The sequence below is a fragment of the Sinohyriopsis cumingii genome, unplaced genomic scaffold (genome assembly GCF_028554795.1).
Source record: "Sinohyriopsis cumingii isolate HCF-2022 unplaced genomic scaffold, ASM2855479v2 utg002639l, whole genome shotgun sequence".
NCBI lineage: Eukaryota > Metazoa > Mollusca > Bivalvia > Unionida > Unionidae > Sinohyriopsis > Sinohyriopsis cumingii.
This window is the reverse complement of record NW_028316264.1, coordinates 1-25,676: the sequence shown is the minus strand read 5'-3', so window position 1 is coordinate 25,676 and position 25,676 is coordinate 1. Positions and strand designations below refer to the sequence as shown.

Sequence of the window (25,676 nt, the reverse complement as noted above, 5' to 3'; positions counted from 1 at the left end):
TAGAAGCTGAAAAGGTAGCACACTTGCTGTCAATAGCCAAAATATATGTATCAGGTTCTATGCCAGCAAAAGTCAGCAATGTCAGAATGCACAGAAACTGACTGAACACTTCAAGTCAATTTGGGTTAAGGAACAATACCCCTGGAATAAAAAGACGTAACAACTGTCAACTCGAGGAAGCATAAATTAAGCACAATTGTGTGAAAACAATCAGGCCATATACTTGCTTTCAATAGTTTAGCAAAATCCTCACCAGAATTCTGCTGATTTGCCTTGTCAAGAAATTCTGCCTAAGATTCCATATTTCATGTGACTTTAGAAAAGGGCCAAGGACTCCATGCATGGTGTTTGCAGCTTGTCAAATCTAGAAGAAATGACACATGGAGAACTCCAAACTGCACATTAAATGTGCTGAACTGACAACATCCCATGATACAGTCACCGTTACCTCTAGAAGATCCCGTGGTTGTCAATATAAATTAGTTTTCATGTAAATTAGTTGCATCATACATGCCAGTGCATCACTGGAAGTTCATTGAACTATTTCCAGTCACCAATGGAGTCATGGGAGTTTACATGTGAACTCCAACTCTCTTTAATATAATGTTTTCTGTCATGCACACTGATGCCATTTGCGACTTGGACACTGAGATCAAAGTCAGATACTGGACTGACGGAATGCTCTTCAATCTGTGGAGACCACAAGCAAAGATGAAGTTAATGTAAGTGACTGTTCTTGATGTCCTATTTGTTGACAATTGTTACCTTAATGCTAAATCTGAGTCTGGCACGCAAAAGAGTACAGACCATTCCCTTAATGCTATATCTGAGTCTGGCATGCAACAGAGTACAGACCATTCCCTTAATGCTAAATCTGAGTCTGGCATGCAGCTAAGTACAGACCATTTCCTTAATGCTAAAACAGAGTCTGGGATGCAACTGAGTACAGACCATTTCCTTAATGCTAAATCTGAGTCTGGCATGCAACAGAGTACAGACCATTCCCTTAATGCTAAATCTGAGTCTGGCATGCAACTGAGTACACTGACCATTCCCTTAATGCTAACTATGAGTCTGGTATGCAACTGAGTACAGACCATTCCCTTAGTGATAATCTGGCATGATACAGACAATTTCTCTTCATCTTCTAATGAGTTATGTCTGTCTCACAATCAGCATCAATAAGACAAAGATATGTGCTGTGCACAAACATTATACTTAGTACAGTAGGTATAAGGAGCCAGTCCACCCTTATGGCCAATATGGAAATGCCAAGCTGACATATCCAGCTATGTAAACAGATACATACCTTTAGAAGACAGAACAATGAGACAGGCAGCACAAAGTATGTCACAACAAGTACTTTAAGGGCTAACATTTAAATCAAAATGCATAGACTATGTTTTGTATGCATCACCTTTGAATTTATATGCACACAAATTGTGCGCGATTCAAGTAATTTCAGACCTGGCAGCATCTTTGCAAACTGAGAGAAGGTTGGCATATTTCAAAGCTACTTCCATGTACTGTGACTGAAATGTCTTTAACAGTGGCAATCAATGAATTATAAACTGTATAAAAAGTAAAAATGTTATCAGACATTGTTAACAACCAAATTACCTTTGCAATCCATTAAATGTAAATGACAAATTAGAGGTAATATATTCTAGAGAGGTGTACATCTTAAGTAAGGCCAAGCTGTATACTGTCTAACCCAAGCTACACCATCAGTTACACACTAATATAAAGGGAATTAACAATTTTAACAATACACAAGATATTGAAGGTATCTCTTTTTTTAAAACCAGGATATCTAGTGATAAAAACCAAGTAAATTATTTTCTTTAAAAATTAAATCCATGAGCAAGCTTAAAATTAGAAGGAGAAGCTTCACTAAACTTTCATGGCAGCTATAGTAATATTTCATTTAGAACCAACTCTAAGAAATCTTGTATTGATATAACCATCCATTTAGGAAGAATAGTGATACAAAATCATGAAGGTGGCTGCTGCAGTGGCCATATTGGATGTCTGAGCAGTAGTATTTTCATTTATGACTTATTAGACTTTGGGGTGAATGTGTGCATAACATTGCATGGTAATCCTGCAAGTAGTATCGTAAAGCAACAACAAAGTTTTGCTAACATACAGTCTGTTATGAGTCTGTCCTCTTAAAATAAGTAACATAAAAGAGTGATAAGCAACAAGCTTTGTCAAATTCAATAAATAATTTGATAATAAGAATGAACACTGAATTATTTGTTATGTCTGTGTCGGCTTGTATTGTGTTGTTGTTCCAAGATTCTTTTGTTGAAACAAAGTAATATAAATCCAGGCTAGAATTTATTATAAATCCCAATGAATGTCACTCTATTTCCAGACAAAAACATAACTGAATATATAATTTGAAGAAATAAATTCCAGCCCAAAGGAACCTCTGGGCACAAGAATAATACAAACTGATTCTGCTATATCTTAACATGAATGAACCATCTTCCCTGTGACAAGATTAAATAGTCCTCTACTTGACATCAGGTAACAATTAACATTTTCTTCAAAAAACATTACCTAATGGAAAACTCTTTCAAGAAAGTTCTTAATGTTTACAAACTAAAATGTTATTTATTATTAGAAAGTTTGTTACTAAAATTATAAGATATAAACTGGTCAATGTCAGGTACACCAGGTAAATGGTTTGGGAACCCCAATAGCCTAGATCCAGACCCAAATAAACATATTTATTGTATTAATAATGATCCTGATAATAAACACATACACACAGCTAATATTTTAGCTTAGTAACAGTTGCTTACAGAATAAAATAAAAAAAAACATTTAAAAAATCAATAATTCAGGTCAAGTAAAGTAAAGATAATAAATTTAAATAAACATTTTAGACAATGTTAAGTCCAATATACAAAATTACATTACAATAGCTTAAACTAAATAAATTTGTTTATAAAATAATGAACTTGCAAACGATGCAAAATAAATATACATAACAAAGACAAACAGTATGTTGGATAAGAGACAATTGAGACAGACAACATACAGCTGTCTATCCCGTAAGCTATGACGAACCGACCTAGAAAGTAAAATTACTAATTACAACATTGCTCATAGTATATGGCAGTTTTCCAAGATACGATGCTTATAAAATCAATGGCAATGCATCTAATGTAAAGTGTGTTCTGTTATAATGTCTTCATCCACTCATTTGTTTGATTATATTAGCATTGCACCATTTAACTTTTGAATCTATTTGGTATTTCATTCAATAAATAAAAATTTCAGACAAACGTTTAATATAAAAAATATTTGTGTATTTTCCATTCTATATGATTTCCTTTTAAAGTAACTCTAAGAAACTAAATGTATCTTCCTCTTTTCTATGTAAAGTTTATTGACCCATTTTTGACATGTCTCAATTTTGATTACTTTCAACACAGACATGATTCACTCTGCAAATCATGTTTTTGATGAAACCTTATTTTATTCATGCTTTTTAGATGATTTATTAGAAACTGATTCAGCATATTTATTAATGATAACTGATTGAATACTTGTCATAATTGATTCTGAGGAAGGACTGTCATTTGCGCGGAGAAAAACCCTTACCCAGTCTAGAATGTTTTGATACAATTTCAACAGATTCTCTCCCTCGTATTTCTGACATTGTGAGCATCTGTCTGACATTATATGAACGCTCCATTTTCATTTCAATACAACTGCAAGCAAGTGTCCTATCAATTAAGCAATGATAGATTGAATGGTTTACACTAAATGTTTGCACACTACAAGATGCAAATTTTTAGTAAGTTTTATCAATAAAGTAGGTGGCACCCGGCAATAAAATTAGATCAGAAGTTTAAATCAGCTGGTTGTTTAAATAAAGCCATGCGAAGAAATTGTAATATAACCATGGGGCTTTTATATTTCGGTTAATGACATAGGTTGATGCCTTATACAACTGATGACCTTACATTGCACACACAAATGTATGCCGTGTGGCTAAAACTTATGCAGTAAAAAATAATTATAATGCTAGTGTAAACAAAATTACGCATTAAAATTGGCTAGCATAATCAATGTAATGAATTACTAATTGTTTAGAAATTCACTAATTCTTTGCACATGTAACCCTTCACACCGCAAATGCTACAAGTTAATCAGAAGACACATATATTTCAAGTAAGAAAGGGAATGTCATATTGTCCTTTTTATACTGTACTATGAACCAGGACATTAACAAATGTTTTCAAGCATTTATACCCTAATCCTAGAAAATGAAATGACCTCTGTCACATAGAGACTTGACTTCTGCAGAAATCAAAACAATAACCATTATCAATACTATCATAACATATTAGCATCAGAAGATGATGACAATTGATGCTTGGAAAAGGTGCATTCCTATCAAACGAAGCCACCTGACTTGGTGCACTGTACATTCTGCATATACATCTAAACATGCAACCTATTATTTACCCATATTTGTAAGGGGAAAATATATCATCACAGAAAAAAACAACAATATGATTAAAAATTTGACAATAACCAAATCGCGACACAGATATAATTCTTCTGATGGCAGCTAAATTTGTATTAGCGTCTTTTGTTATCTGTCCTTGTTTTATGTACCATCAGGAGCCCTATTATTTCCCCACATTTTTAAAAAAGGGGTTAGCTGCATTGCAGTATGTTTTTTAGTCCTAATTTGTGTGAGCCTGTATTTATATTTAAATTCAAATGTTTACAAATAATTATGGTAATGGGGGAATTGACTTAAATTATGGTTTTAATTTATCCATTACTAAGTTCAATTTCAATCAATGCCTTCCATAATGCTTTGCATGCCCATGATTAAAGTCATGCATCTGTGTGTTTTGTCCAATTATATCTATGTAATATGCTGTTTTTGTATGTCTTGCAAATCGTGCCTGATTTAATGACTCATCTGTATTATGTAATGTAAAACGAAATTCATTAGAAATTGGTTTGGATTTTTGTATTAAATCATGCCTATGTTAAAGTACATGTCATCTTTAATTTCTTGAGAGCACTCATTCACCATCATGTCAGTGAGGCTTTGTGACTAACTGTGGCTGATCCTTCTCACCTCGAACACTACCATATCATTGGTTACGTCTACATCATTAAATCATCCAAATTTATCATACTATCAAACATTAGTGTTCCATACATCAACATTGAACACTATGTTTGACTTACTGAAGCTTTCATAGTCATAATTCTAATAATCCAAACTCTAGTGAGGGCTAAACAAACTCCGAGTCCTTCCTCCAAGGATAAAAATGGTATTCCGCCATTAGGGTGGACCAGAAGAATCCAGAACACTGGATCACTCTTGCAAGACATCCCTAGGAACCACAGTGGCTCATTGGTTAGAATAGTGGACTCACAAGTGAAAGGGTGGGGTTCAAATCACACCACTGGACCAGCCTTGGGCAGCTACCAGTCTTCAGGTAAGGCACGTTACCCCAAGTACATCAGAATCAGAATCAAATAACCTAATAGTGTTGTACTGTCATAAAGCACCACACCAAACAAACCCATGATGTTCCCACACATATAAGTAAAGCATGAATCATTTACTTGAAGGAAAACAACGCTTGCAAGTCTGGTACATATGCATGAAGAAAAGAAAGTGCTTTTTTATACTATCACACATGACGAATCTGTAGCAATGTATTAGATATGCACAACAATGTTTTGGTTTGATAGAGATAAGAGAACTTTTGTAATTAATTTAATAAAATTGTTACTGGTGTTCAGATACACATCACTATTTTGGTCTGATATGCCTAACCTTAAAGTTATTTTGTTTAAATAGCACATGTACGTGGTAATATCATTAAATCATCATTTTTAATATGTCTGAGAATTATAATGATTTCTGGTCTTTTTCAAAACTTGTTTAGTATCAGTTATTCAGTCTACACATAAAAAATATGACAAGCAACACTCCCTGTATTTTTTGTTTCTTTTTCAACCGAAGATTACAAATCAAGTTGTAGACATTTGCTATTTGTTGTAACTTGTGTGACTGAATGGAATGCATCTTGTTTTCAAACTGTTTTTTGGTTTTAGTTTATTTGCACAGGGAATGATTATGGGCAATCTAAACCTTATGATTCTCAGCAGTCCTTACCATGGGTTATTTCCCTTCATTTTCCTGTGAATGTAAGAAGGTATGGTAAACAAAAAAGCAAACTAACTGAATAGCTGATGAATTGGAAAATATTTCTAATTTCAGAATGTGCTTTCTGTTTTCAAAACTAATGAGTACTAGTAGCAAATGACACCCTGAAATGTAGTTCTTCAAGTATTTGCAAGTTCATCTGATATGCGTAGATGTCACTGTCAATATAAATCATCCAAGATCTTAATGACCAACACCCTTTCTCCAAAATTAACCTTTGCACCAACGTCTGATCGCACACAATTAAAAACTGAGTTTGCATAATCAGCCAACTAATACAAATGCCTACAACAGAATGATGTTGTTTAGAAGGAAAACAATCCAAGATCTTAATGATATAATTGTATACACCAAGTTTGATCAAAATCCTTTAAAACCCAAACCCTCTAGAAGTTCTCTCAAAAAATTCTTCACTGACAAATGATAGACAACAAACTGTAGTTACAATGCCATAAAATAAGCTCATATAGCTAGAGACCAACTGCCTGATGAGCTAGAGTACATACATTAATTAAATTCCTTGAAGAAATTTTTCTATGGCCAAAGGAGAACACTCATTGACCTTGAACTCTTACCTGCATCCTGACAATCTCTCATGGTCGCGCAGCAATAAAACAAGATATATACCTCTATAACAAAATGTTTGCTGGATATATTGATGAACAGAAAATGAATGACTAGACAGACATCTGTGATTGCATTTCACAGACTCATGTTGTGCAACATTCATTGCAGACAAGACTAAAAGAAATGATCCTGATCAAAAGCATATTATTCTATTTGATCAAAGAAACAATCAAAATCACTGCAAAATTCCAGCTTATTACAACACGAATTGCATGCAACACAAAAAATGATCCTGATACAAACAGTAGAGTCATATCAGTTCCTGCTTGTTATGATCCATGGGAGGTGTGACTGGTGTGTTTAGGCTTGGGTGAAAAAAACGTATTATGAACTTGGAGAGATCAAACTGGTGTGGTTGATATGAAATATCTTACTATGACCAATATAATGCAATATACTTACAGGCATCAAAATCTCCAGATTGTTCCTGAAATTATACCAAATTACATTTTTGATTGACAGTTTGTGGTATATGTTTGACATATGTCGCTTTATATAAAAAACTATGACACAAAGTGCCCAGCAACGTATTCTATATTATATATTGTTTTCTCATCCTTACAAGACAAAATTTAAAATCACGTTCAAAGATGGTATTTCTGCTAATATGAAACGAGCCTTGTTTTTAAATCCACTCGTCCTTGGAGCTCAATTTTGATATAATCATATTAAAATAATGACAAAGGAAAATTAATGTATCGCGGATAATTGCACATAACATAATGTAGCTAATACAGGTGACACTGTATAATGTTGTTGTTGTTGTTGTTGTAGGGTTTAACGCCATTTTTCAGCACACGAAAGGCTATACATGGCGGCCAGTATTAATGGTGGAGGAAGAACCCGGGAATACCTCGGAAAGAACCACTGACCCACGAGAAGCTACTGGCAAGCTTTCTCACATACCCACATTGGCTGAATCCGAGACTCGAACCCACGCAGACAGAGGTGAGATGGCAGTGATCCCTAACGGAGAGCGCTTTAGACCACTCGGCCCCAACACTGTATAGTGTGTTTATAATATATAGTCATTCCATGTTATGATGTAAATAATGTATGTCATTCCATGTATGTGTTTATAATATGTCATTCTATAGTATGATGTCAATAATACTGTATTTATAATATATAATGTAATTCGATAGCATGAAGTAAAAAATGCTGTATTGTATTATGTGTAGAATGTGCTTATAATATGTAATATCATTCCATAATATGATATCAATACTACTGTATGTCATTCCATGTATAATGTGTTTATAATATATACTGACATTCCATAGTATGATGTAAATAATACCGTATGATATTCCATGTATAATGTGTTTATAATATATAACGTCATTCCATAGTATGATGTAAATAATACTGTATGTCATTCCATGTATAATGTGTTTTCAATGCATAATGTCAGTCCATACCTACACATCCCATATTATTTAAAAACTTTGACTCTTATCGTTTTCTCTCCCTCTATTGAACATGATTGTTCTGTCATAGTCTTAAATTTTACAAAAAAACTATATCTTGAGGCAGGACAAATACAGGGGAGATGTAAATCAATGGCAATCTTTTGATGGTGAACACAATGTCTAAACAAGAGTCCCATGAAGGTATTGATGCTGAACTCTCTGTGGTACCCATATTGAATGTCTGCACGGCAGCACTTAGGAGTTAGACATCAATGTAATTCATTTAGTTAAAAAACGATGCAGATGCAACCGTCTATTCTGGCATAGCAACACCAAGATTTTAAAGATTGACATTGTGGTGATGTGCAAGTAAGCCATTTTCACCCAAGACCAACTAGACAAGATAGGAAGTCTTCTGATGAAAACAAACATGGCAATATTCCTTTCCATTCTGGAGGAACAGTCATAATAAGATGGCCACTGTGGTGATCATATTGAATAACAGATCAACACCATTTTACATTTTAGGACTATCCAGATATCACAAGAAGTGTTCTGGTGAAAACAACATGTCAATAAGACTTTAAATTCAGGAAGAGTAGCCATATATAAATTTTAAAATCACCAGTGTGGTGGCCATCTTGTGTATACAGGCACCACCATTTTTATTTAACACTTACCAGATCACTGGATGAGTGTATTTGCAAAGTTTGAGATCCCTCTTTCAGGGAATTTAGAAACAGTAATGTTATAATTATGCTAATGGACAGATAACAGAACATCTCATAGTTTATGACCAGATAATGGAAACAAAAAACATCAAATTTAGTCTTAGAGAGCATATCACATATTTTCTAGTGTTATAACTTGTATAACTTTTCTAGTCTTATAACCTGTAAAACTTTTCTAGTGTTATAGCTTGTAAAACGTTTCTAGTGTTACAACTTGTAAAAGTTAGAACACCTTAATTTCCTAACTCACCTTATCTTCAAACCAAAATTTCAACATACTGCATGACTCAATTACATTATCATGGAAATCACAGTATACTTCTGCATTCTCTTTAAGATCGGATACAGGAAAATGGATGTTGACACTTTCACCGTTGTATTCAGGACACTGTATAGAGTTCCCAAAGTTCAGGTTCGGTCCCAGGTATCCAATTATCTTCTGGAGATTGGTAGTGATGAACTCTCTCGCCTCAATACACAGCTTTGAAGATGGAGTCTTTTCCCTGATCCCCATTCTTGTGACCCTCACAAATATAACATGTTCTTTAAAGTGTAGGGTCAGTTTGTGCTGCCGGTCCAGCTGAAAAACACAGCAGCCACAAAAAATCTGATTCTGTTGTTTATCTTCTTTCTTTTTTGTGGCTATTGGCCAGTGAGCAACACAGGCAGCAAGAAGTCTGTGGAAAATTGGGGATGGCATAAAATTTCCGTTGAATACATAGCAAAGGACTGATGAACTTCCCATCTGGTCATTTGGTTTTGGACAGATGACCTCTACTGGTGCTTTCTGCTGAAGCATGCATGGAGCAAGGAAGTAATTCTCCTCCTGATAAAGAAATGGATGTATTTGTTAATGGAGAAATTTGGCTATTAATTTGTAATAAAATATAGACAGTATACGAAAATGAAAACCAATATACCTGGTTAATCAAGTGAACTCTGTGCAAAGATATGTTTGTTTCCTAATACCTTTGGTGATCATTGCTTTGTTTTAATTTTCTTTTCAAATCTGTAATCAGAGAAGAAAGTGGAAATGACAGTGTATGTTTAGGATAACTACTAAAAACTTCCCAAATAGGATCAATCAAACATAAATTTGTGTTGCTCAGTGGATAAATATTTGCAAATTTTGACATTTTAATGAAAAATAAAGTCTGTTATTGTTCCCAATGCCAATGTATTTCTGATTATCAATTACCGTTACTCCTTCTTTACTCAAATCTTCAAGTCTATGCTATATGCTCATTAGCACAGTCTTAGTGCAATCTTTGAATTGACTTTGCCTTAAGCATAACAGCTTAATATGTGATATACACCCGATTCCTTTTCTGCATAGCAACTAAACACAAAATTCTCAGCCAGACACAGTATGATATGGACAATTTTTACTTTTATTTGTTATTTTTGTCTGAACAAACATATTATTACAACTGGGCCACAAACAAAATTGCTATGACTCTATAAAATTAAACTAAATAATTGAAAGGAGCGAAAGCAACAAGTTTAGTAAAATCAAGAAATACAATTATATCTCTATGTTAAAATGTCAAAATAAAAATGAAGTCACTGTGTTTAGAATTAATACACAAATAATTATACGTGTTCAATCAAATATCCGAACGTAAAGAAGGTTTAAAACAAATTCCCATAATCTTGTTAATATACAAATAGTCTTAATGAGCTGATGTACCAATAGTCTTGATGCATCACAATGATGTAATCAAGAATGTCTTTGCATGAATCAACAATAATCCCAAAGTAGTGTTTACCAAACATATCAATGATCACTTTGTAATTTCAATACATAATTTTAAAATAAAATATTTCTCTTAAATTATATCTGAACACAACAATAACTAATTCCACAAACTGAACTTAATGAAGGAACTAAATTATTTTGGAATACCTCAACCTTATATATAAACCTAAGATACCAAAAATGACCAGGTTAAAGTACACTTCCAAATCATTCCAAGTTTGTAGATAATGGTAGACCTTAAAATCAAATATCAAAAAGTCAGGAAGGCCAAAACAATAATATCCCTAATCATGTACAAATGTCAAGCAAACAAAATAAATATAAATTACAAAATTCATTAGAAAATACACTATATATTGATTTACTCTGATGGAGTAGATTTAAAGTGAACTTTGCAGCTTAATTTATCTCTGAAAATATAACAATGTGCAAAAATATTTCCTGCTCAGTGATACAAGTTTAGATCCAATTTAGATGTGACCATTTTAAGTTGGCAACAATCATTAATTCTGAGCAGGCTTTGCTCTTGGTATGTCTCAATCAATTTAATAATAATAAAGGATCACCAAAATGATGGGTACAAATGTAGTTGGAGAGAACTGAGTTTTCCATTTACTAAATAGGATAAAGAATGATTAAATTATATGCTAAATTTTACAAGAGTTGTAACTAGATATGTTACATAAAGTACAGCCTAATAAATTATTTAGTGGTCAAAAGAAAATCATTGTGATCTACTTTCACTGAACAAGGGCACAGTGATGCAATAAACAGCCTGATCAAGTGTTGTATTAATAGCATACCTAGAGCTAGGAATTCGACAGGAAAAACAATCTAATGGGTGTTATCCTGAAAGCAACAAATGTGTAAGGAAACTAGGTTACTGTAACCAATTTTCCAATGGGGTGGTTTAGAATGATGCCATGTGAAAGCTAAGCAACTTCAATCAATACAGCATATCTACAGTTGGAGATCTGCAGTAACACAGCTGATTTACACTTGAACTTGCAAAAACATTTAAAATTCACTGAAAATAAACACACTGACTGACTGCCATCAGCATATTATGCCTATAATCAAGAGGATTGCTGAGATCAGTGCTTTTATATACAAAGTTAGGTCTCTAAGACAAACAATTTTTGTGGAGTGGTTCACAACAATCTGATGAACACCTTAACTAAATTCCAGGCCCCAAAATATGTAAACATATGTGTATTTTCAATTACACGGGATCCAAATTAGGATAGTTATGTAGGAATTTTTAACAAAAAAAAATTTAAACATTAATTATGATAATGGTTAGTATATATAATGTACTAAGTATATCAAGTACTGGACTAAACTAAATGCACAAAGTTAACTTATGAAAATTTAAAAAATAATCTGAACCCGCGGGAAAAAAGCACCAGACTCGGCAACGAAAATGGAGACAATTGGTTGACCAAAACACAAATTTCTTTTCTCTCTTCCATGAAGATTTAATGTGGAAAGTTGGCAGCAGTGACATTAATAGAAATAGTGATAATACAAATGTATCAAATTGTCTGCATAGGAAAATGTACATTAAAAAGGAAATTAATGTCTGTCTTGTCCAAATGTAAACAAGTGTAAGTGTCCCTCGAAGGGATTGGAACTCAACCAGGATTTAAAGATTGGACCACCAGTTTTATCTTTTAACTGTTGATGGCAAGATTTTCAAACTAGCTGCTGTGATACACATGGTGGACGTCAGCATGGCACTAATTTAATTCAGGTCAAAGTAGACATCATCGGAAGTATTTTTGGTACCAAAAAAAATATGTCATAATAATCCATTCAGATGAGTAGTGACAATAAGATTTTAAGACAGTTGTCATATCAACTATGCTGGATGTGCAATTGGCACCATTTTCATGTAGGGCTAATCAGGGAGATTAGTGGTAACATGCTTTTTCTTTTTTTACAGTTGTTGAAACCCTACTGGATATATTAATGACACCATTTTCATTTAGGAATACTGTATCTAGATATGATGAAAAGTCCACTGGAGAAAACCACCTGCTGATATAGTCATCCATTTGGAAAGAGTAGAGATACAATTATTTTTAAAAAATGACTTTTCATTCAGAAGGAGCAACATTAGCAAAATTTTCAATATGGCTGTTGTGGTGGCCATATTGGACCTCATACTGTTGTGGTGGACACATTGGACTTCCTACTGTTGTGGTGGCCACATTGGACCTCATACTGTTGTGGTGGTCACATTGGATTTCACACTTTTGTGGTGGCCACATTGGATTTCAGATTGACGCATGTTACATGGGGCCTTCTGGTGGAAACCCCCAAATCAATATGAATTTCTGTTAAAACAGTGTTCTAATAACATGATATTTCAGATGGCTACAACTGTGGCGATACTGTCCGATCAGCACCATTTTCACTTTTGACATCATAAAAAAGCCTCTAAATACAATGAATATGTGTTTGTTGTTGTTGTTGTTGTAGGGTTTAACGCCATTTTTCAGCACACGATAGGCTATACATGGCGGCCAGTATTAATGGTGGAGAAAGAACCCGGGAAAACCCCGGAAAGAACCACCTACCCACGAGAAGCTACTGGCAAGCTTTCTCACATACCCACATTAGCCGAATCCGAGACTCGAACCCACGCAGACAGAGGTGAGATGGCAGTGATCCGTAACGGAGAGCGCTTTAGACCACTCGGCCACTCGGGGCCCCTGAATATGTATTTGTCATTGTACAAATAAATACTAGGAATGTGTTTCTCATTGTACAAATGACTACATGAAATGTGTTTCGCATTGTACAAATAAATACTAGGAATGTGTTTCTCATTGTACAAATAAATACTAGGAATGTGTGTTTGTCTTTGTACAGATAAATGCTAAGAATATATGTTTGTCATTGTACAAGTAAATACTTGGAATATGAGTTTCTCATTGTACAGATAAATACTAGACATATGCTTGTCATTGTACAAATAAATACTAGGAATGTGTCTCGCATTGTACAAATAAATACTAGGAATATGTTTCTCATTGTACAAGTAAATACTAGGAATGTGTGTTTGTCTTTGTACAGATAAATACTTGGAATATGTCTTTCTCATTGTACAGATAAATACTAGACATATATTTGTCATTGTACAAATAAATACTAGGAATGGGTTTCTCATTGTTCAAATAAATTCAAGGAATATACGTTTGTCATTGTAACAATAAACACTGCAATATATTTGTGCAGAACACAGTTTAAAGAAATTCATAAATGACCTTGACCTTGCAGATAAAATCTTCACTGTGATGATGTAGATGACATAAAAGGAGAAGCATACATTTTACTATTGATCATCCCTGTATCTCAGTTTTTCATAATATACAACAGAAACAATATAAATCTTAAAATATTAACCTGTAATCTTGACCCTGAGGATAAGACCCGAAACATGTATACCAAGCTTCATTCATTTATCTTACACAGATCATTATTTAGAAAAGCAGAAAGACAATGTGAATCAAGCCTAAACACTTACCTGTGAACTTGACCTTGAAGAGTGTATTTGGCACTATGGCACAAGGGAAAATGAAAACCAAGCCTAAATATTGACCTGTGAACTTGACCTTGAAGATATCATTTGGTACCATGGCACAAGGGTAAATGTGAATCAAGCCTAAAGACTGACCTGTGAACTTGACCTTAAAGATATGATTTGGTACCATGGCACAAGGGTAAACATGAATCAAGACTAAAGACTCACCTAAGAACTTGACCTTCACATGAGAAAAGGAAAATGTGATTAAAGCCTAAACACTGACCTGTAAACTTGACCTTGAAGATTGGATTTGGTATCATGGCAAAAAGCTAACGCGTAAATCAAGCCTAAACACTGACCTGTGAACTTGAAGATATTATTTGGTACAATGGCACATATTTAAACCATGAAATTTCATGTGGGAAACATACCCCCTATTTAATGTAACCAGCCAGGATCATATATATATATATATATATATATATATATATATATATATATATATATATATATATATATATATATATATATATATATATATATATATATATATATATATATATATATAACCTTTTACATAATAGTGCCAAAATTGTGGTCAGCTTGACTTCTAGATTTCCGAATAACTGATTATGGACAATCTGAATTCTGACAGGTTCGATACAAAGGTCAAAGTTAAACTTTTCCTTCCAGGTCTGTCTGACAGTTAAATAAACGAAGGCTGAATTATGAATCAATTCCTCTCACGACACAGACATTAAAAATCATTGCTGTCTAGCGATTTCACATGCACCTGTTCCAACAAATCTAATTAATTGTTCTCTTGCCCAAATTACTGTGCTCTTTAAAGGTCGGCAGAAATTTGCACCCTTACAAATATAAGATCTTGAAGGTCAGCATCCGTATTTACTTAAGATATATATATATATATATATATATATATATATATATATATATATATATATATATATATATATATATATATATATATATATATCATATCTTGAAGGTCAGCATCTGTATTTACTTATTCGCCGATTGCTAACTTTAAGACCTATGACACTAAAGCACTCTAGTTGAACCTGTAAAAATAAATTGGGGGGGCTGTGGCGATGGCAATTATCTGTATTGTCTGTCATGAGACATATTCAAATCATCACATGATGTCTACTAAGCTTAATTGTTGATTCTCTTGCTTTCTTTCCCAAAAACCTGAATACTCCCTTTTATTCTTCTTCAACATTAAATCCTTCCCAGAGCTTTATTGTCTCACTCCTCACTTTATTGTCTCACTCCTCCTGACATGTTCTTTGTTGGATGTCATTTAAAAATTCATCAGCAACAGCTTGATCAAATAGATGTTTTGCATCACAAATTACTAACACTATAAAATGTCTGAGGTACTTAAGTAAAGTTATTCAGTCTCCCTGACCAATTTCACTGAATCTAACATAAAACCAGGATCCGAATCAAACACGCACAAGTCAGTATCCAAAGTGTATCGTAATCATATTTCCATAATTTATGGTTTAATTTCTTACGTCCATACTTATGGGTCATTTCTATAAGACTAAAGCAAAATCACAAGGGATGGCAGATCTGAGAAGCCTCTATGGTCAAACGACTAGAATGTCTGAGGTACAGATGGAAACATGGATACCATGATGGACACTGATGGAGGGACAGATGGAAACATGTATATCATGATGGACACTGATGCAGGAATGGATTAAAACATGGATACCAGGATGAACACTGATGGAAGGATAGATGAAAACATATATAACATGAAAACACTGATGGAAGAATAGACACTATGAAGGACACTGATGGAGGGACAGATATAAACACTGATACCATATCCAAACTTTTAAGGTTGGAAATAATAATCAATGATGCAGAATAACCTTTGTGTCATATAGCAACCATAACTCAATTGCATTTTGTATCGAAATGATAAAAACTGAACCTAAATTGGGTCTTCTTGATATTAGATCCTCATATATCAAAATATGCTTTTGTTACCAAAGTCCCAAATTAATTTTATAATGCATGGTATGACAGAATGTAAAGATTGAATAAAATAACAGTCTCTATCAATCAACACTATAGATCTATGTTCTGCCTAAATGAATTTTGTGATGTATGAATAACACGACATACAAATGAGATGAAAACAATTCAACATCCATCAAACTATATGCCTATCAATCAGCACAATATGCCTATCATTCAATACTCTATGCCTATCCATCAACACTATATGCCTATCCATCAACATGATATGCCTATCCATCAACACTATATGGCTATCCATCAACACAATATGCTATCCATCAACTCTATAAGCCTATGCTTCAATAATATATGCCTATCCATCAACACTAAATGCATACACTATATGCCTATCCATCAACACTATATGCCTATTCATCAACACTATATGCCTATCCATCAGCACTGTATGCCTATCCATCAACACTATATGCATATCCATCAACACTATATGCCTATCCATCAACATTGTATGCCTATCCATCAGCACTGTATGCATATACATAAACACTGTATGCCTATGCTTCAATAATATATGCTTATCCATCAACACTAAATGCATACACTATATGCCTATCCATCAACACTGTATGCCTATCCATCAACACTATAAGCCTATGCGTCAATAATATATGCCTATCCATCAACACTAAATGCATACACTATATGCCTATCCATCAACACTATATGCCTATTCATCAACACTATATGCCTATCCATCAGCACTGTATGCCTATCCATCAACACTATATGCATATCCTTCAACACTATATGCCTATCCATCAACACTGTATGCCTATCCATCAACACTGTATGCCTATCCATCAATACTATGTGCCTATCCATCAGCACTATATGCCTTTCCATCAACACTATATGGCTATCCATCAATGTGCCTATCCATCACCACTATATGCCTATCAATCAACACTATATGCCTATCCATCAGCACTGTATGCCTATCCATCAACACTGTATGCCTATACATCAACACGGTATGCCTATCCATCAACACTGTATGCCTATCCATCAATAATGTATGCCTATCCATCAACACGGTGTGCCTATCCATCAATAATATATGCCTATCCATCAACACTGTATGCCTATCCATCAACACTGTATGTCTATCCATGAATAATATATGCCTATCCATCAACACTGTATGCATATCCATCAACACTGTATGCCTATCCATTAACACTGTATGCCTATCCATCAACACTGTATGCATATACACCCACACTGTATGCATATACATCAATACTATATGCCTATCCATCAATACTATATGCCTATTCTTCAATACTATATGCCTATCCATCAACTCTGTATGCATATACATCAATACTGTATGCCTATCCATCAACACTATGCATATCCATCAATACTATATGCATATCCATCAACACTATATGCCTATCCTTGAATACTATATGCCTATACATCAATACTATATGCCTATACATCAATACTATATGCCTATACATCAACACTATATGCCTATCCTTCAATGCTGTATGCCTATCCTTCAATACTATATGCCTATACATCAACACTGTATGCATATACATCAATACTATAATGCCTATACATCAAAAAAATTTGCCTATCCATCTACTCTATATGCCTATCCATTAACACTATGCCAATTCAACAGAATACAAACACTATCCATCAAAACTATATGCCTACCCACCAACACAATATACCTACCCATCAATACAATATGCCAATTCAACACAATACAGTCACTTTCCATGAACACTATATGCCAATTCAACAGAATATAGTCACTATCCATCAACAACATAAGACTATTGAACATAACATAGTAGGATTGATACAAGTGCAATGTCAATTAAACAGAATATAGTAGGGTAAATACAAAAGAATATAGTAGGGTCAATACAACAGAATATAGTAGGGTAAATACAACAGAATATAGTAGCGTCAATACAATAGAATATAGTAGGGTCAATGCAACAGAATATAGTAGGATCAATGAAACAGAATATAATAGAGTCAATACAACAGAATATAGTAGGATCAATACAACATAATATAGTAGGGTCAATAAAACAGAATACAGTAGAGTCAATACAACAGAATATAGTAGAGTCAATACAACAGAATATAGTAGGATCAATACAACATAATATAGTAGGGTCAATACAACAGAATATAGTAGGGTCAATACAACAGAACATAGTAGGGTTAATAAAGTAGGATATATTAGGGTCAATACAAGTTTAGCACTAGAACTTCAGGATTTCTATGAACATACCTTGGCCTCCTTTCCATCTTCAGTGAATGACCATGGCCTTGCAATGATATTTAATTTCTCCATTAGGAGCAAGATATGGTCCTTGTTATCATGGAATACCTGGTGGTTCTTCTCTGTCCAGATGGCATCTAGAAATCAAGAGAATGACAAGAGAAACACAGTCATTTTTTTTTTAAATAGTAATATAAAGATCACGTAGATGTACTAATTTTAATTAAAGAAAAATAATGTTACATGTACATTTATGTGTATATATTTAAGATTGTCATTAGCAAAAGAAGGGATACAAGACAGTGTAATTTCAATGCAAAATATATTTCTCATATAATGTTGAGTTGGTTCTAGTCTGAAACCAAAATTATATAATATATACAAACTTCAGTCACTCAAGCAATGATCATCTGAATGATAGGGTCCAATCAAATGACTTCCCTGTAGAGAACAGTTCAAACCAAACATTTAATATGACAGTCATTAGAGTGTTTGAAGTTCCACGATATATACATCTCACAGAGGTAGTATTATCAGGACCAAATATCAAGTCTGACAGTTATTAGAGTTTTTGAAGTTCCACTATATACACATCTGACAGAGGTAGTATTATCAGGGCCAAACATTTAATATGACAGTCATTAGAGTTTTTGAAGTTCCACTATATACACATCTAGCAGAGGTAGTATTATCAGGACCAAATATTAAGTCTGACAGTCATTAGAGTTTTTCAAGTTCCACTATATATTCGTCTGACAGAGGTAGTATTTTCATGACCAAACATTTAATATGACAGTCATTAGAGTTTTTGAAGTTCCACTATATATACATCTGACAGAGGTAGTATTATCATGACCAAACATTTAATATCACAGTCATTCGAGTTTTTTAAGCTCCACTATATACACATCTGACAGAGGTAGCATTATCATGACCAAACATTTAATATGACAGTCATTCGAGTTTTTTTAAGCTCCACTATATACACATCTGACAGAGGTAGTATTATCAGGACCAAACATTTAATATGACAGTCATTAGAGTGTTTGAAGTTACACTATATATTCATCTGACAGAGGTAATATTATCAGGACCAAACATTTAATATGACAGTCATTACAGTGTTTGAAGTTCCACTGTATATTCATCTGATGTAGGTAGTATTATCAGGACCAAATATTAAGTCTGACAGTCATTACAGTTTTTGAAGTTCCACTATATACACATCTGACAGAGGTAGTATTATCAGGACTAAGCTTACCCATTACAATATACAGTAAGTTAATCATAATTTTAAAATCAGATATTGTGTGGTCATAAATTTCGGTCAATTTAAATTATTTTAGTATAGAACCCATATGCCTGATAATTTTCTGTTGACGTTTATACAGCCTTGTACAGCTCTAGTTTACATTTTTGACTAAATTATTTTAACATATACTTTTTTATGACATACAGTCAAACCTGTCAATAGCAACTATACACAGGAACATGTCATATGGGCTTTTGAAAACAAGAGACTTGTCAAACCTGTCAATAGCAGTTACACACTGAAACATGTCAGATGGACATTTGCAAACAAGAGACCTGTCAAACCTGTCAATAGAAGTTACATACAGAAACATGTCAGGTTGGCTTTTGCATACAAGAGACTTGTCAAACCTGTCAAAAGCAGTTGCACACTGAAACATGATAGATGTGCCTTTGCAAACACGAGACTTGTCAAGCCTGTCAATAGCAGTTACACACTGAAACATGTCAGATGGACTTTTGCAAATTAGAGATTTGTCAAACCTCTCAGTAGCAACTACACACACGAACATGCCAGACAGGCTTTTTCAAACAAGAGACCTGTGAAACCTGTCAATAGCAGTAACACAAAGAAAACTGCCATATGGGATTTTGCACCAAAAATAATCTTTGCACCATAAAAAAACCTGGTTTGAAAGTGAATTATTCATGATTAAATCCGTATGCAAGCCATTTAAGAAAGCTCGTGTTTATCTGCTTATTATATAAATGTGATTGATACTAATTCATTGTTTATAATCAACAGAATATTCTCTCTTATAGAACATATCTTCTTGGATACAAAACAATAACCTAATAATTAAACTCACGATCAAACTCCCCCAAGCCCTTGATGAATTAAACTCATTTACCAAGATTTATAGAAACTGGATTAGAAATATCAGGTACATGTAACTTTCTCCAGAATTGGTACAGATGAGCACTTTTTAAAGCCACACCCAATGATGTCAATAGGTGGAAACCACATCGTGTCAACTAGGTCATGGGCTGAATCAGATCCATGGGCAGTAAATTGTCAATAGGTGGGATCAACCACATCGTGTCAACCAGGTCATGGGCTGAATCAGACCCATGGGCAGTAAACTGTCAATAGGTGGAATCAACCAGGTAGTGGGCTGGTTCAGGTCCATGGGCAGTAAATTGTCAATAGGTGGAATCAACCATGTCATGTCATCTTGATCAGGTCCAAGGGCAGTAAATTGTTAATAGGTGGAATCAACCTGGTAGTGGGCTTGATCAGGTCCATGGGCAGTAAATTGTCAGTAGGTGGAATCAACCAGGTCATGGCCTGGATCAGGTCCAGGGGCAGTAAATTGTTAATAGGTGGAATCAACCAGGTCATGGGCTGGATCAGGACCATGGGCAGTAAATTGTCATAAGGTGGAATCAACCAGGTCGTGGGCTGGATCAGGCCCATGGGCAGTAAACTGCACATGCCTGCTTTAGATCTTGAAAGGTAATACACAGTAAATCTAATGCAATGCATTTCATTAATATGATCATATTTTCCTTATTATGGAACCTTTCTACAACAATGACAATATAAGCTAATCTACCAAGTTTTATCCAACTGAAATGACAATAATAACATACCGGTGAGTGAATCTACCAAGACTGATCCAACTGGAATTTGGTCCTTAGAGTGGTAACACTTATTACAGAACCTGTCTACCATAATGATAATACTGTATAGTTTATTTACCAAGGTGGGTCCAGTTGGAACTTGGACCTTCAAGTGGTAACGCTTTTTTTAGTTCTAACCTATCTATGACAGTGATACTATAAGCTTATTTATGAAAGTGAATCAAATATGGACGTCTGAAAATTTAAGGACACAAGTCCATATTCCTGGTGTTCATCAATATGGACTCCTGCATGGTAAGAAAGTCATTGTCCATGGATGGACAGCACATGACCCATGTAAGGCTATATCATAAGCTCAAATGGCCTTAATTCAGGATAAGCCAAACAGAGGGGGGCTATTTGCCCTTTTCATTATCTTAGTTGGATTCTAATAGTATGTTTCTATTATGGATAAAAACGCTTATTATTTGCTTATTGCATTTTTACCATAAATTATTTCACAACACATTGGAGAAGAATCCAATTCATCAATAATAAAGCATTTATCAATGATGGTGTTGTTGTTATCAGCGGACTACCATACCAACACGTGACTCTGCTTCATGAATCTGGCTTGTCCAGGTTGCTGCGACAGCTTTCAGACAGTTGTTCTTGGAATAAATTTGTTGAAAACTAGTTGTCCGTTTTCGGTTTTACAAACAGTATATGACTTTCATTTATTAGTTTCCAATGTTTGAACAACAAAATTGAAAAGGGGATTATTGTTAATATCATGTGAATATTGGACCTCTGTTGTATTTGACATGCAGGTTGTGAGGTTTGTATAGTCATAGCAAGCAATGCAAACAGTGAGTACCAAGGTGAGTTTCATCAACAATGTGGTAATGTTCATTTCATCTATGAGCTGAGTAAGGACGTAATGCTAATAAAACTCAGTTTCTTAATAAGTCATTTTCGTATCGATTTCATGCAGGTATGACTTGTGGTAACATTGAATAATTTTGTGTTGGTGAATTCCAACATTTGATTGGCATTTGACAGTAACCCCACAATGTCCAAATATCAAAAAAAAGGATGGGAAGGGTCAGTTGAAAATATATGCTTAATAATGAGATTTGAATGATGTAGATTGTTAACATAACTTTAGCAATTTTTCAGTAATATCGCTAAGATGTCTGCAGTGTGGCAGTTTATAATGATGTCTAACATGGGCAAAATGCTGCAGACATGTAGCATCATGCCCCACCCTGTCACAGTATCTTGAAACCAGGTTGACCAGTCCTAACACTAACTTTTTAATGCTGAACAGGTGAGGGAAATATTGATTGTGAGAAAATAAATAAATTATATGAGTAAACAAAAATTAGAGCCTGAAAACATAAAATGTGATGCTATCAAATAGGTCAAATACTGCAGCAAATCAATTCTTTAGAATATAACAAAACGACCAGGCACTGATTGGGTCTCCAATGACCATTTAAAGCATAACATGGAAACTCATCTAATAAGACATCTAATGCCTAGTGTATTATGTGATCCAGTTTGAATATTTGCCTAATATATATATGGATGTTGGAATATTCTACTGATATACAAACCAAATGGTAAGTGTAAAAGATCTGGTGAATTATCATGGAATATTCTACTGATATACAAACCAAATGGTAAGTGTAAAAGATCTGGTGAATTATCATGGCATAACATTGACATCTTGTCTGGGGAAACTATTTGAAAAAATATTGATAACCAGAATTCAAGACTGTTTAGACAGGATCAACTTTTCAATATTGTATCAGTTCAGATCTTCTAAGGGTGCTGGAGATATTTTTGCTGTACTTACCCTTGATGTGCAATATAAGTCATAAAGCTAATGTATATTCTTTTTATCTGGATAACTAAAAGGCATTTGATAGATTGCTCAAGTCACACTTTTCATTAAGTCAAGGTCATAAAGATGTATCCTGGTAAATGTCGCCTTCTGTGTGGAGCATAAAACATTTCCATAGACAAATAGCTCCTCAGTTAAACTAAGACTACACAAGAATTCATAATCAAACATTTTTCATATATTATATATGAAGCAAATAAGTACAAACCTATCAGTTCATCGGTGAGTTTTCCTGTCTCTTCAAATTCATACCACTTGCTAGTGATGGCAGGATATTTCCTGATGAATGACTCAGCTGTAATCAGAGACTTCAGGGCATCAATCAACCACTGTGGATCCAGCACAATGTTCTCCCTCAATCCTTCAACACTGAAAACCCCATACAAAAATACTGGTGATGGAGACGTCGTACATTAGTTCCCTTGTCCGAATAAATCAATAAGTACTGATGCGTATTTTTATTTCAAGAAACCAATGAATGGGGTGACTGCTTTTGATAATTTTTGTACAGACATAAACATATAACAGTAACAAACGTATAAGTTACTTGAATCAATTACCATTAAAATTACGTGGAACAATTTTCTAATCAGAAAAGCTTATGTTTCTTGTTGCCAGAAGAATCAACCCACTGTTAAAGACTTTATGTAAGTCATGGTACAGTTCACGATTTTGTGGAAGCCAATGTTCACAACTAAGTTCACAACTCCAGAAATGACAAGTCATGTGCTTTGCAGGAACATTTTTACGGCTTACAGTGTGAAAGAGAAATAACGTGTTATACAAAATAAATATACGTGCATTGTAATACAAAGATAATTAATATTCTATTTGTTTTCATGTGTTATTGATTGTTCCATAAAATGATGTAATTCACATATTCTTAATATGTTGACAACACAGCCTGACCTTTTACTGAAAGTTTTAACACACCATTTTTGCCAATGTCTGTTACCGTCTGACAAATTTATCTTGTCTACTGATGTATATAAGCAATAAAATAGAGTACCCACCCCATGAAATATACTTCCACTCACCAAGTTTCATGATTATTGGAAATAGATATTCACATGGCTGAAGTGTGGCAACTTTTGAAAAGATTGTTTGCACACTTGCCAAGAGACTATTCACATACTGCCCATTGCATAATCTACTTTAACCAACCGTTCGTATGTCTGTCATGTGTTCGTCTGTTTCTTTTTACAGGTGATTATAGGCAAAACTGATACAATATTATACTCTCACTACTTCATTTTCTACAGTAACACAAACATTTATGTTACCAATCAGATCCATAATCTTGTGTAGATAAAGTACCCATAATGCATGTGTAAACAGGCCACACATACTAATTGGATGGTTGGAGAAGCTAAGTGCACAATATAACATATGTTTTCCATATATTATGTCTTTCATTGACAATCGTTTTATGTGGTAATGAGCCTGTGAGAAGTGTCGAATTTTGAACTACAGCAAATTTTAAAATTGAATGCATTGACCAATTAAAGTCTTATCGCGTTTAAGCGAGAAAGTCTTTGTGAAGGGTCATTCTGACCTTTCGTTGTTCATCTCCCCCATGTCAGTGTAAACTTCAAAGGAACAATATTTTCAACCCAGTGAAATTGACCGGGTTATCTTAACATGGTCCTTAGAAAGTAAACATTTGAGTCACCAACCTTAACCACTTGGTTGGAACTTGTGTCCACTTATCATACTTTCAAAAGGGAAATTGTCATGCACTGTCGTACACAGATTATGAGCTGTCTAAATCTGATGAAAAAAGTTATTTCTTTGGAAAAGATTTGGGACCCTTGCCTACGATTGGGTAGAATGAATTAGGGCGCATAGTTTAGAGCAATCTGACTTTAAAGTGACGACACTAGTCAAAAGTCCTTAGTCTGGAAATTTCCTAGAAGAGGAAACTTAGTCACCACTCCATGGAAGCCTACGATTAGTGCTTTCCTCGTGACACAAGAAAGGGACCAGTTGGTCATCATGTAAACGGAAAGGCATGTTTAGTGCTAGGACGCACAAGTCCTGAAGAAACAGCGACAAGGAACAGCTTTTTGAGAGAAGGACGAGACAGTCCGAAGAGACAGGAGTAGGGGAAAAGAAACGAAAGAAGGACGAGCTCAGAATAAAAAGACCAGGAAGTCCATGAATGGGCAGAACCTACAGTTCAGGAAGGATGAACTAGGAGACATTGATATACGGTCCAAGTGAATGAAGGTGATGCAATCAATCGTGGACATTGCGCTCTTTTCACCTCTTATTAT

At 34.3% G+C, this 25,676-nt stretch overlaps 1 protein-coding gene across 1 annotated transcript in view; it reads right to left on the bottom strand.

Moving 5' to 3' along the window:
- The window catches only part of LOC149770134 (uncharacterized), a gene marked incomplete at its 5' end in the record, with an annotated part of 52,751 nt that extends 28,990 nt beyond the window's left edge, over positions 1-23,761 (bottom strand). The window contains 4 exons of the mRNA XM_089949345.1: positions 7,253-7,277; positions 9,244-9,819; positions 18,627-18,754; positions 23,609-23,761. Coding sequence (XP_089805471.1) covers positions 7,253-7,277; positions 9,244-9,819; positions 18,627-18,754; positions 23,609-23,761 — 882 coding nt within the window. The remainder of the gene's footprint in view (positions 1-7,252; positions 7,278-9,243; positions 9,820-18,626; positions 18,755-23,608) is intronic.
- Between the last annotated feature and the right edge of the window lie 1,915 nt (positions 23,762-25,676).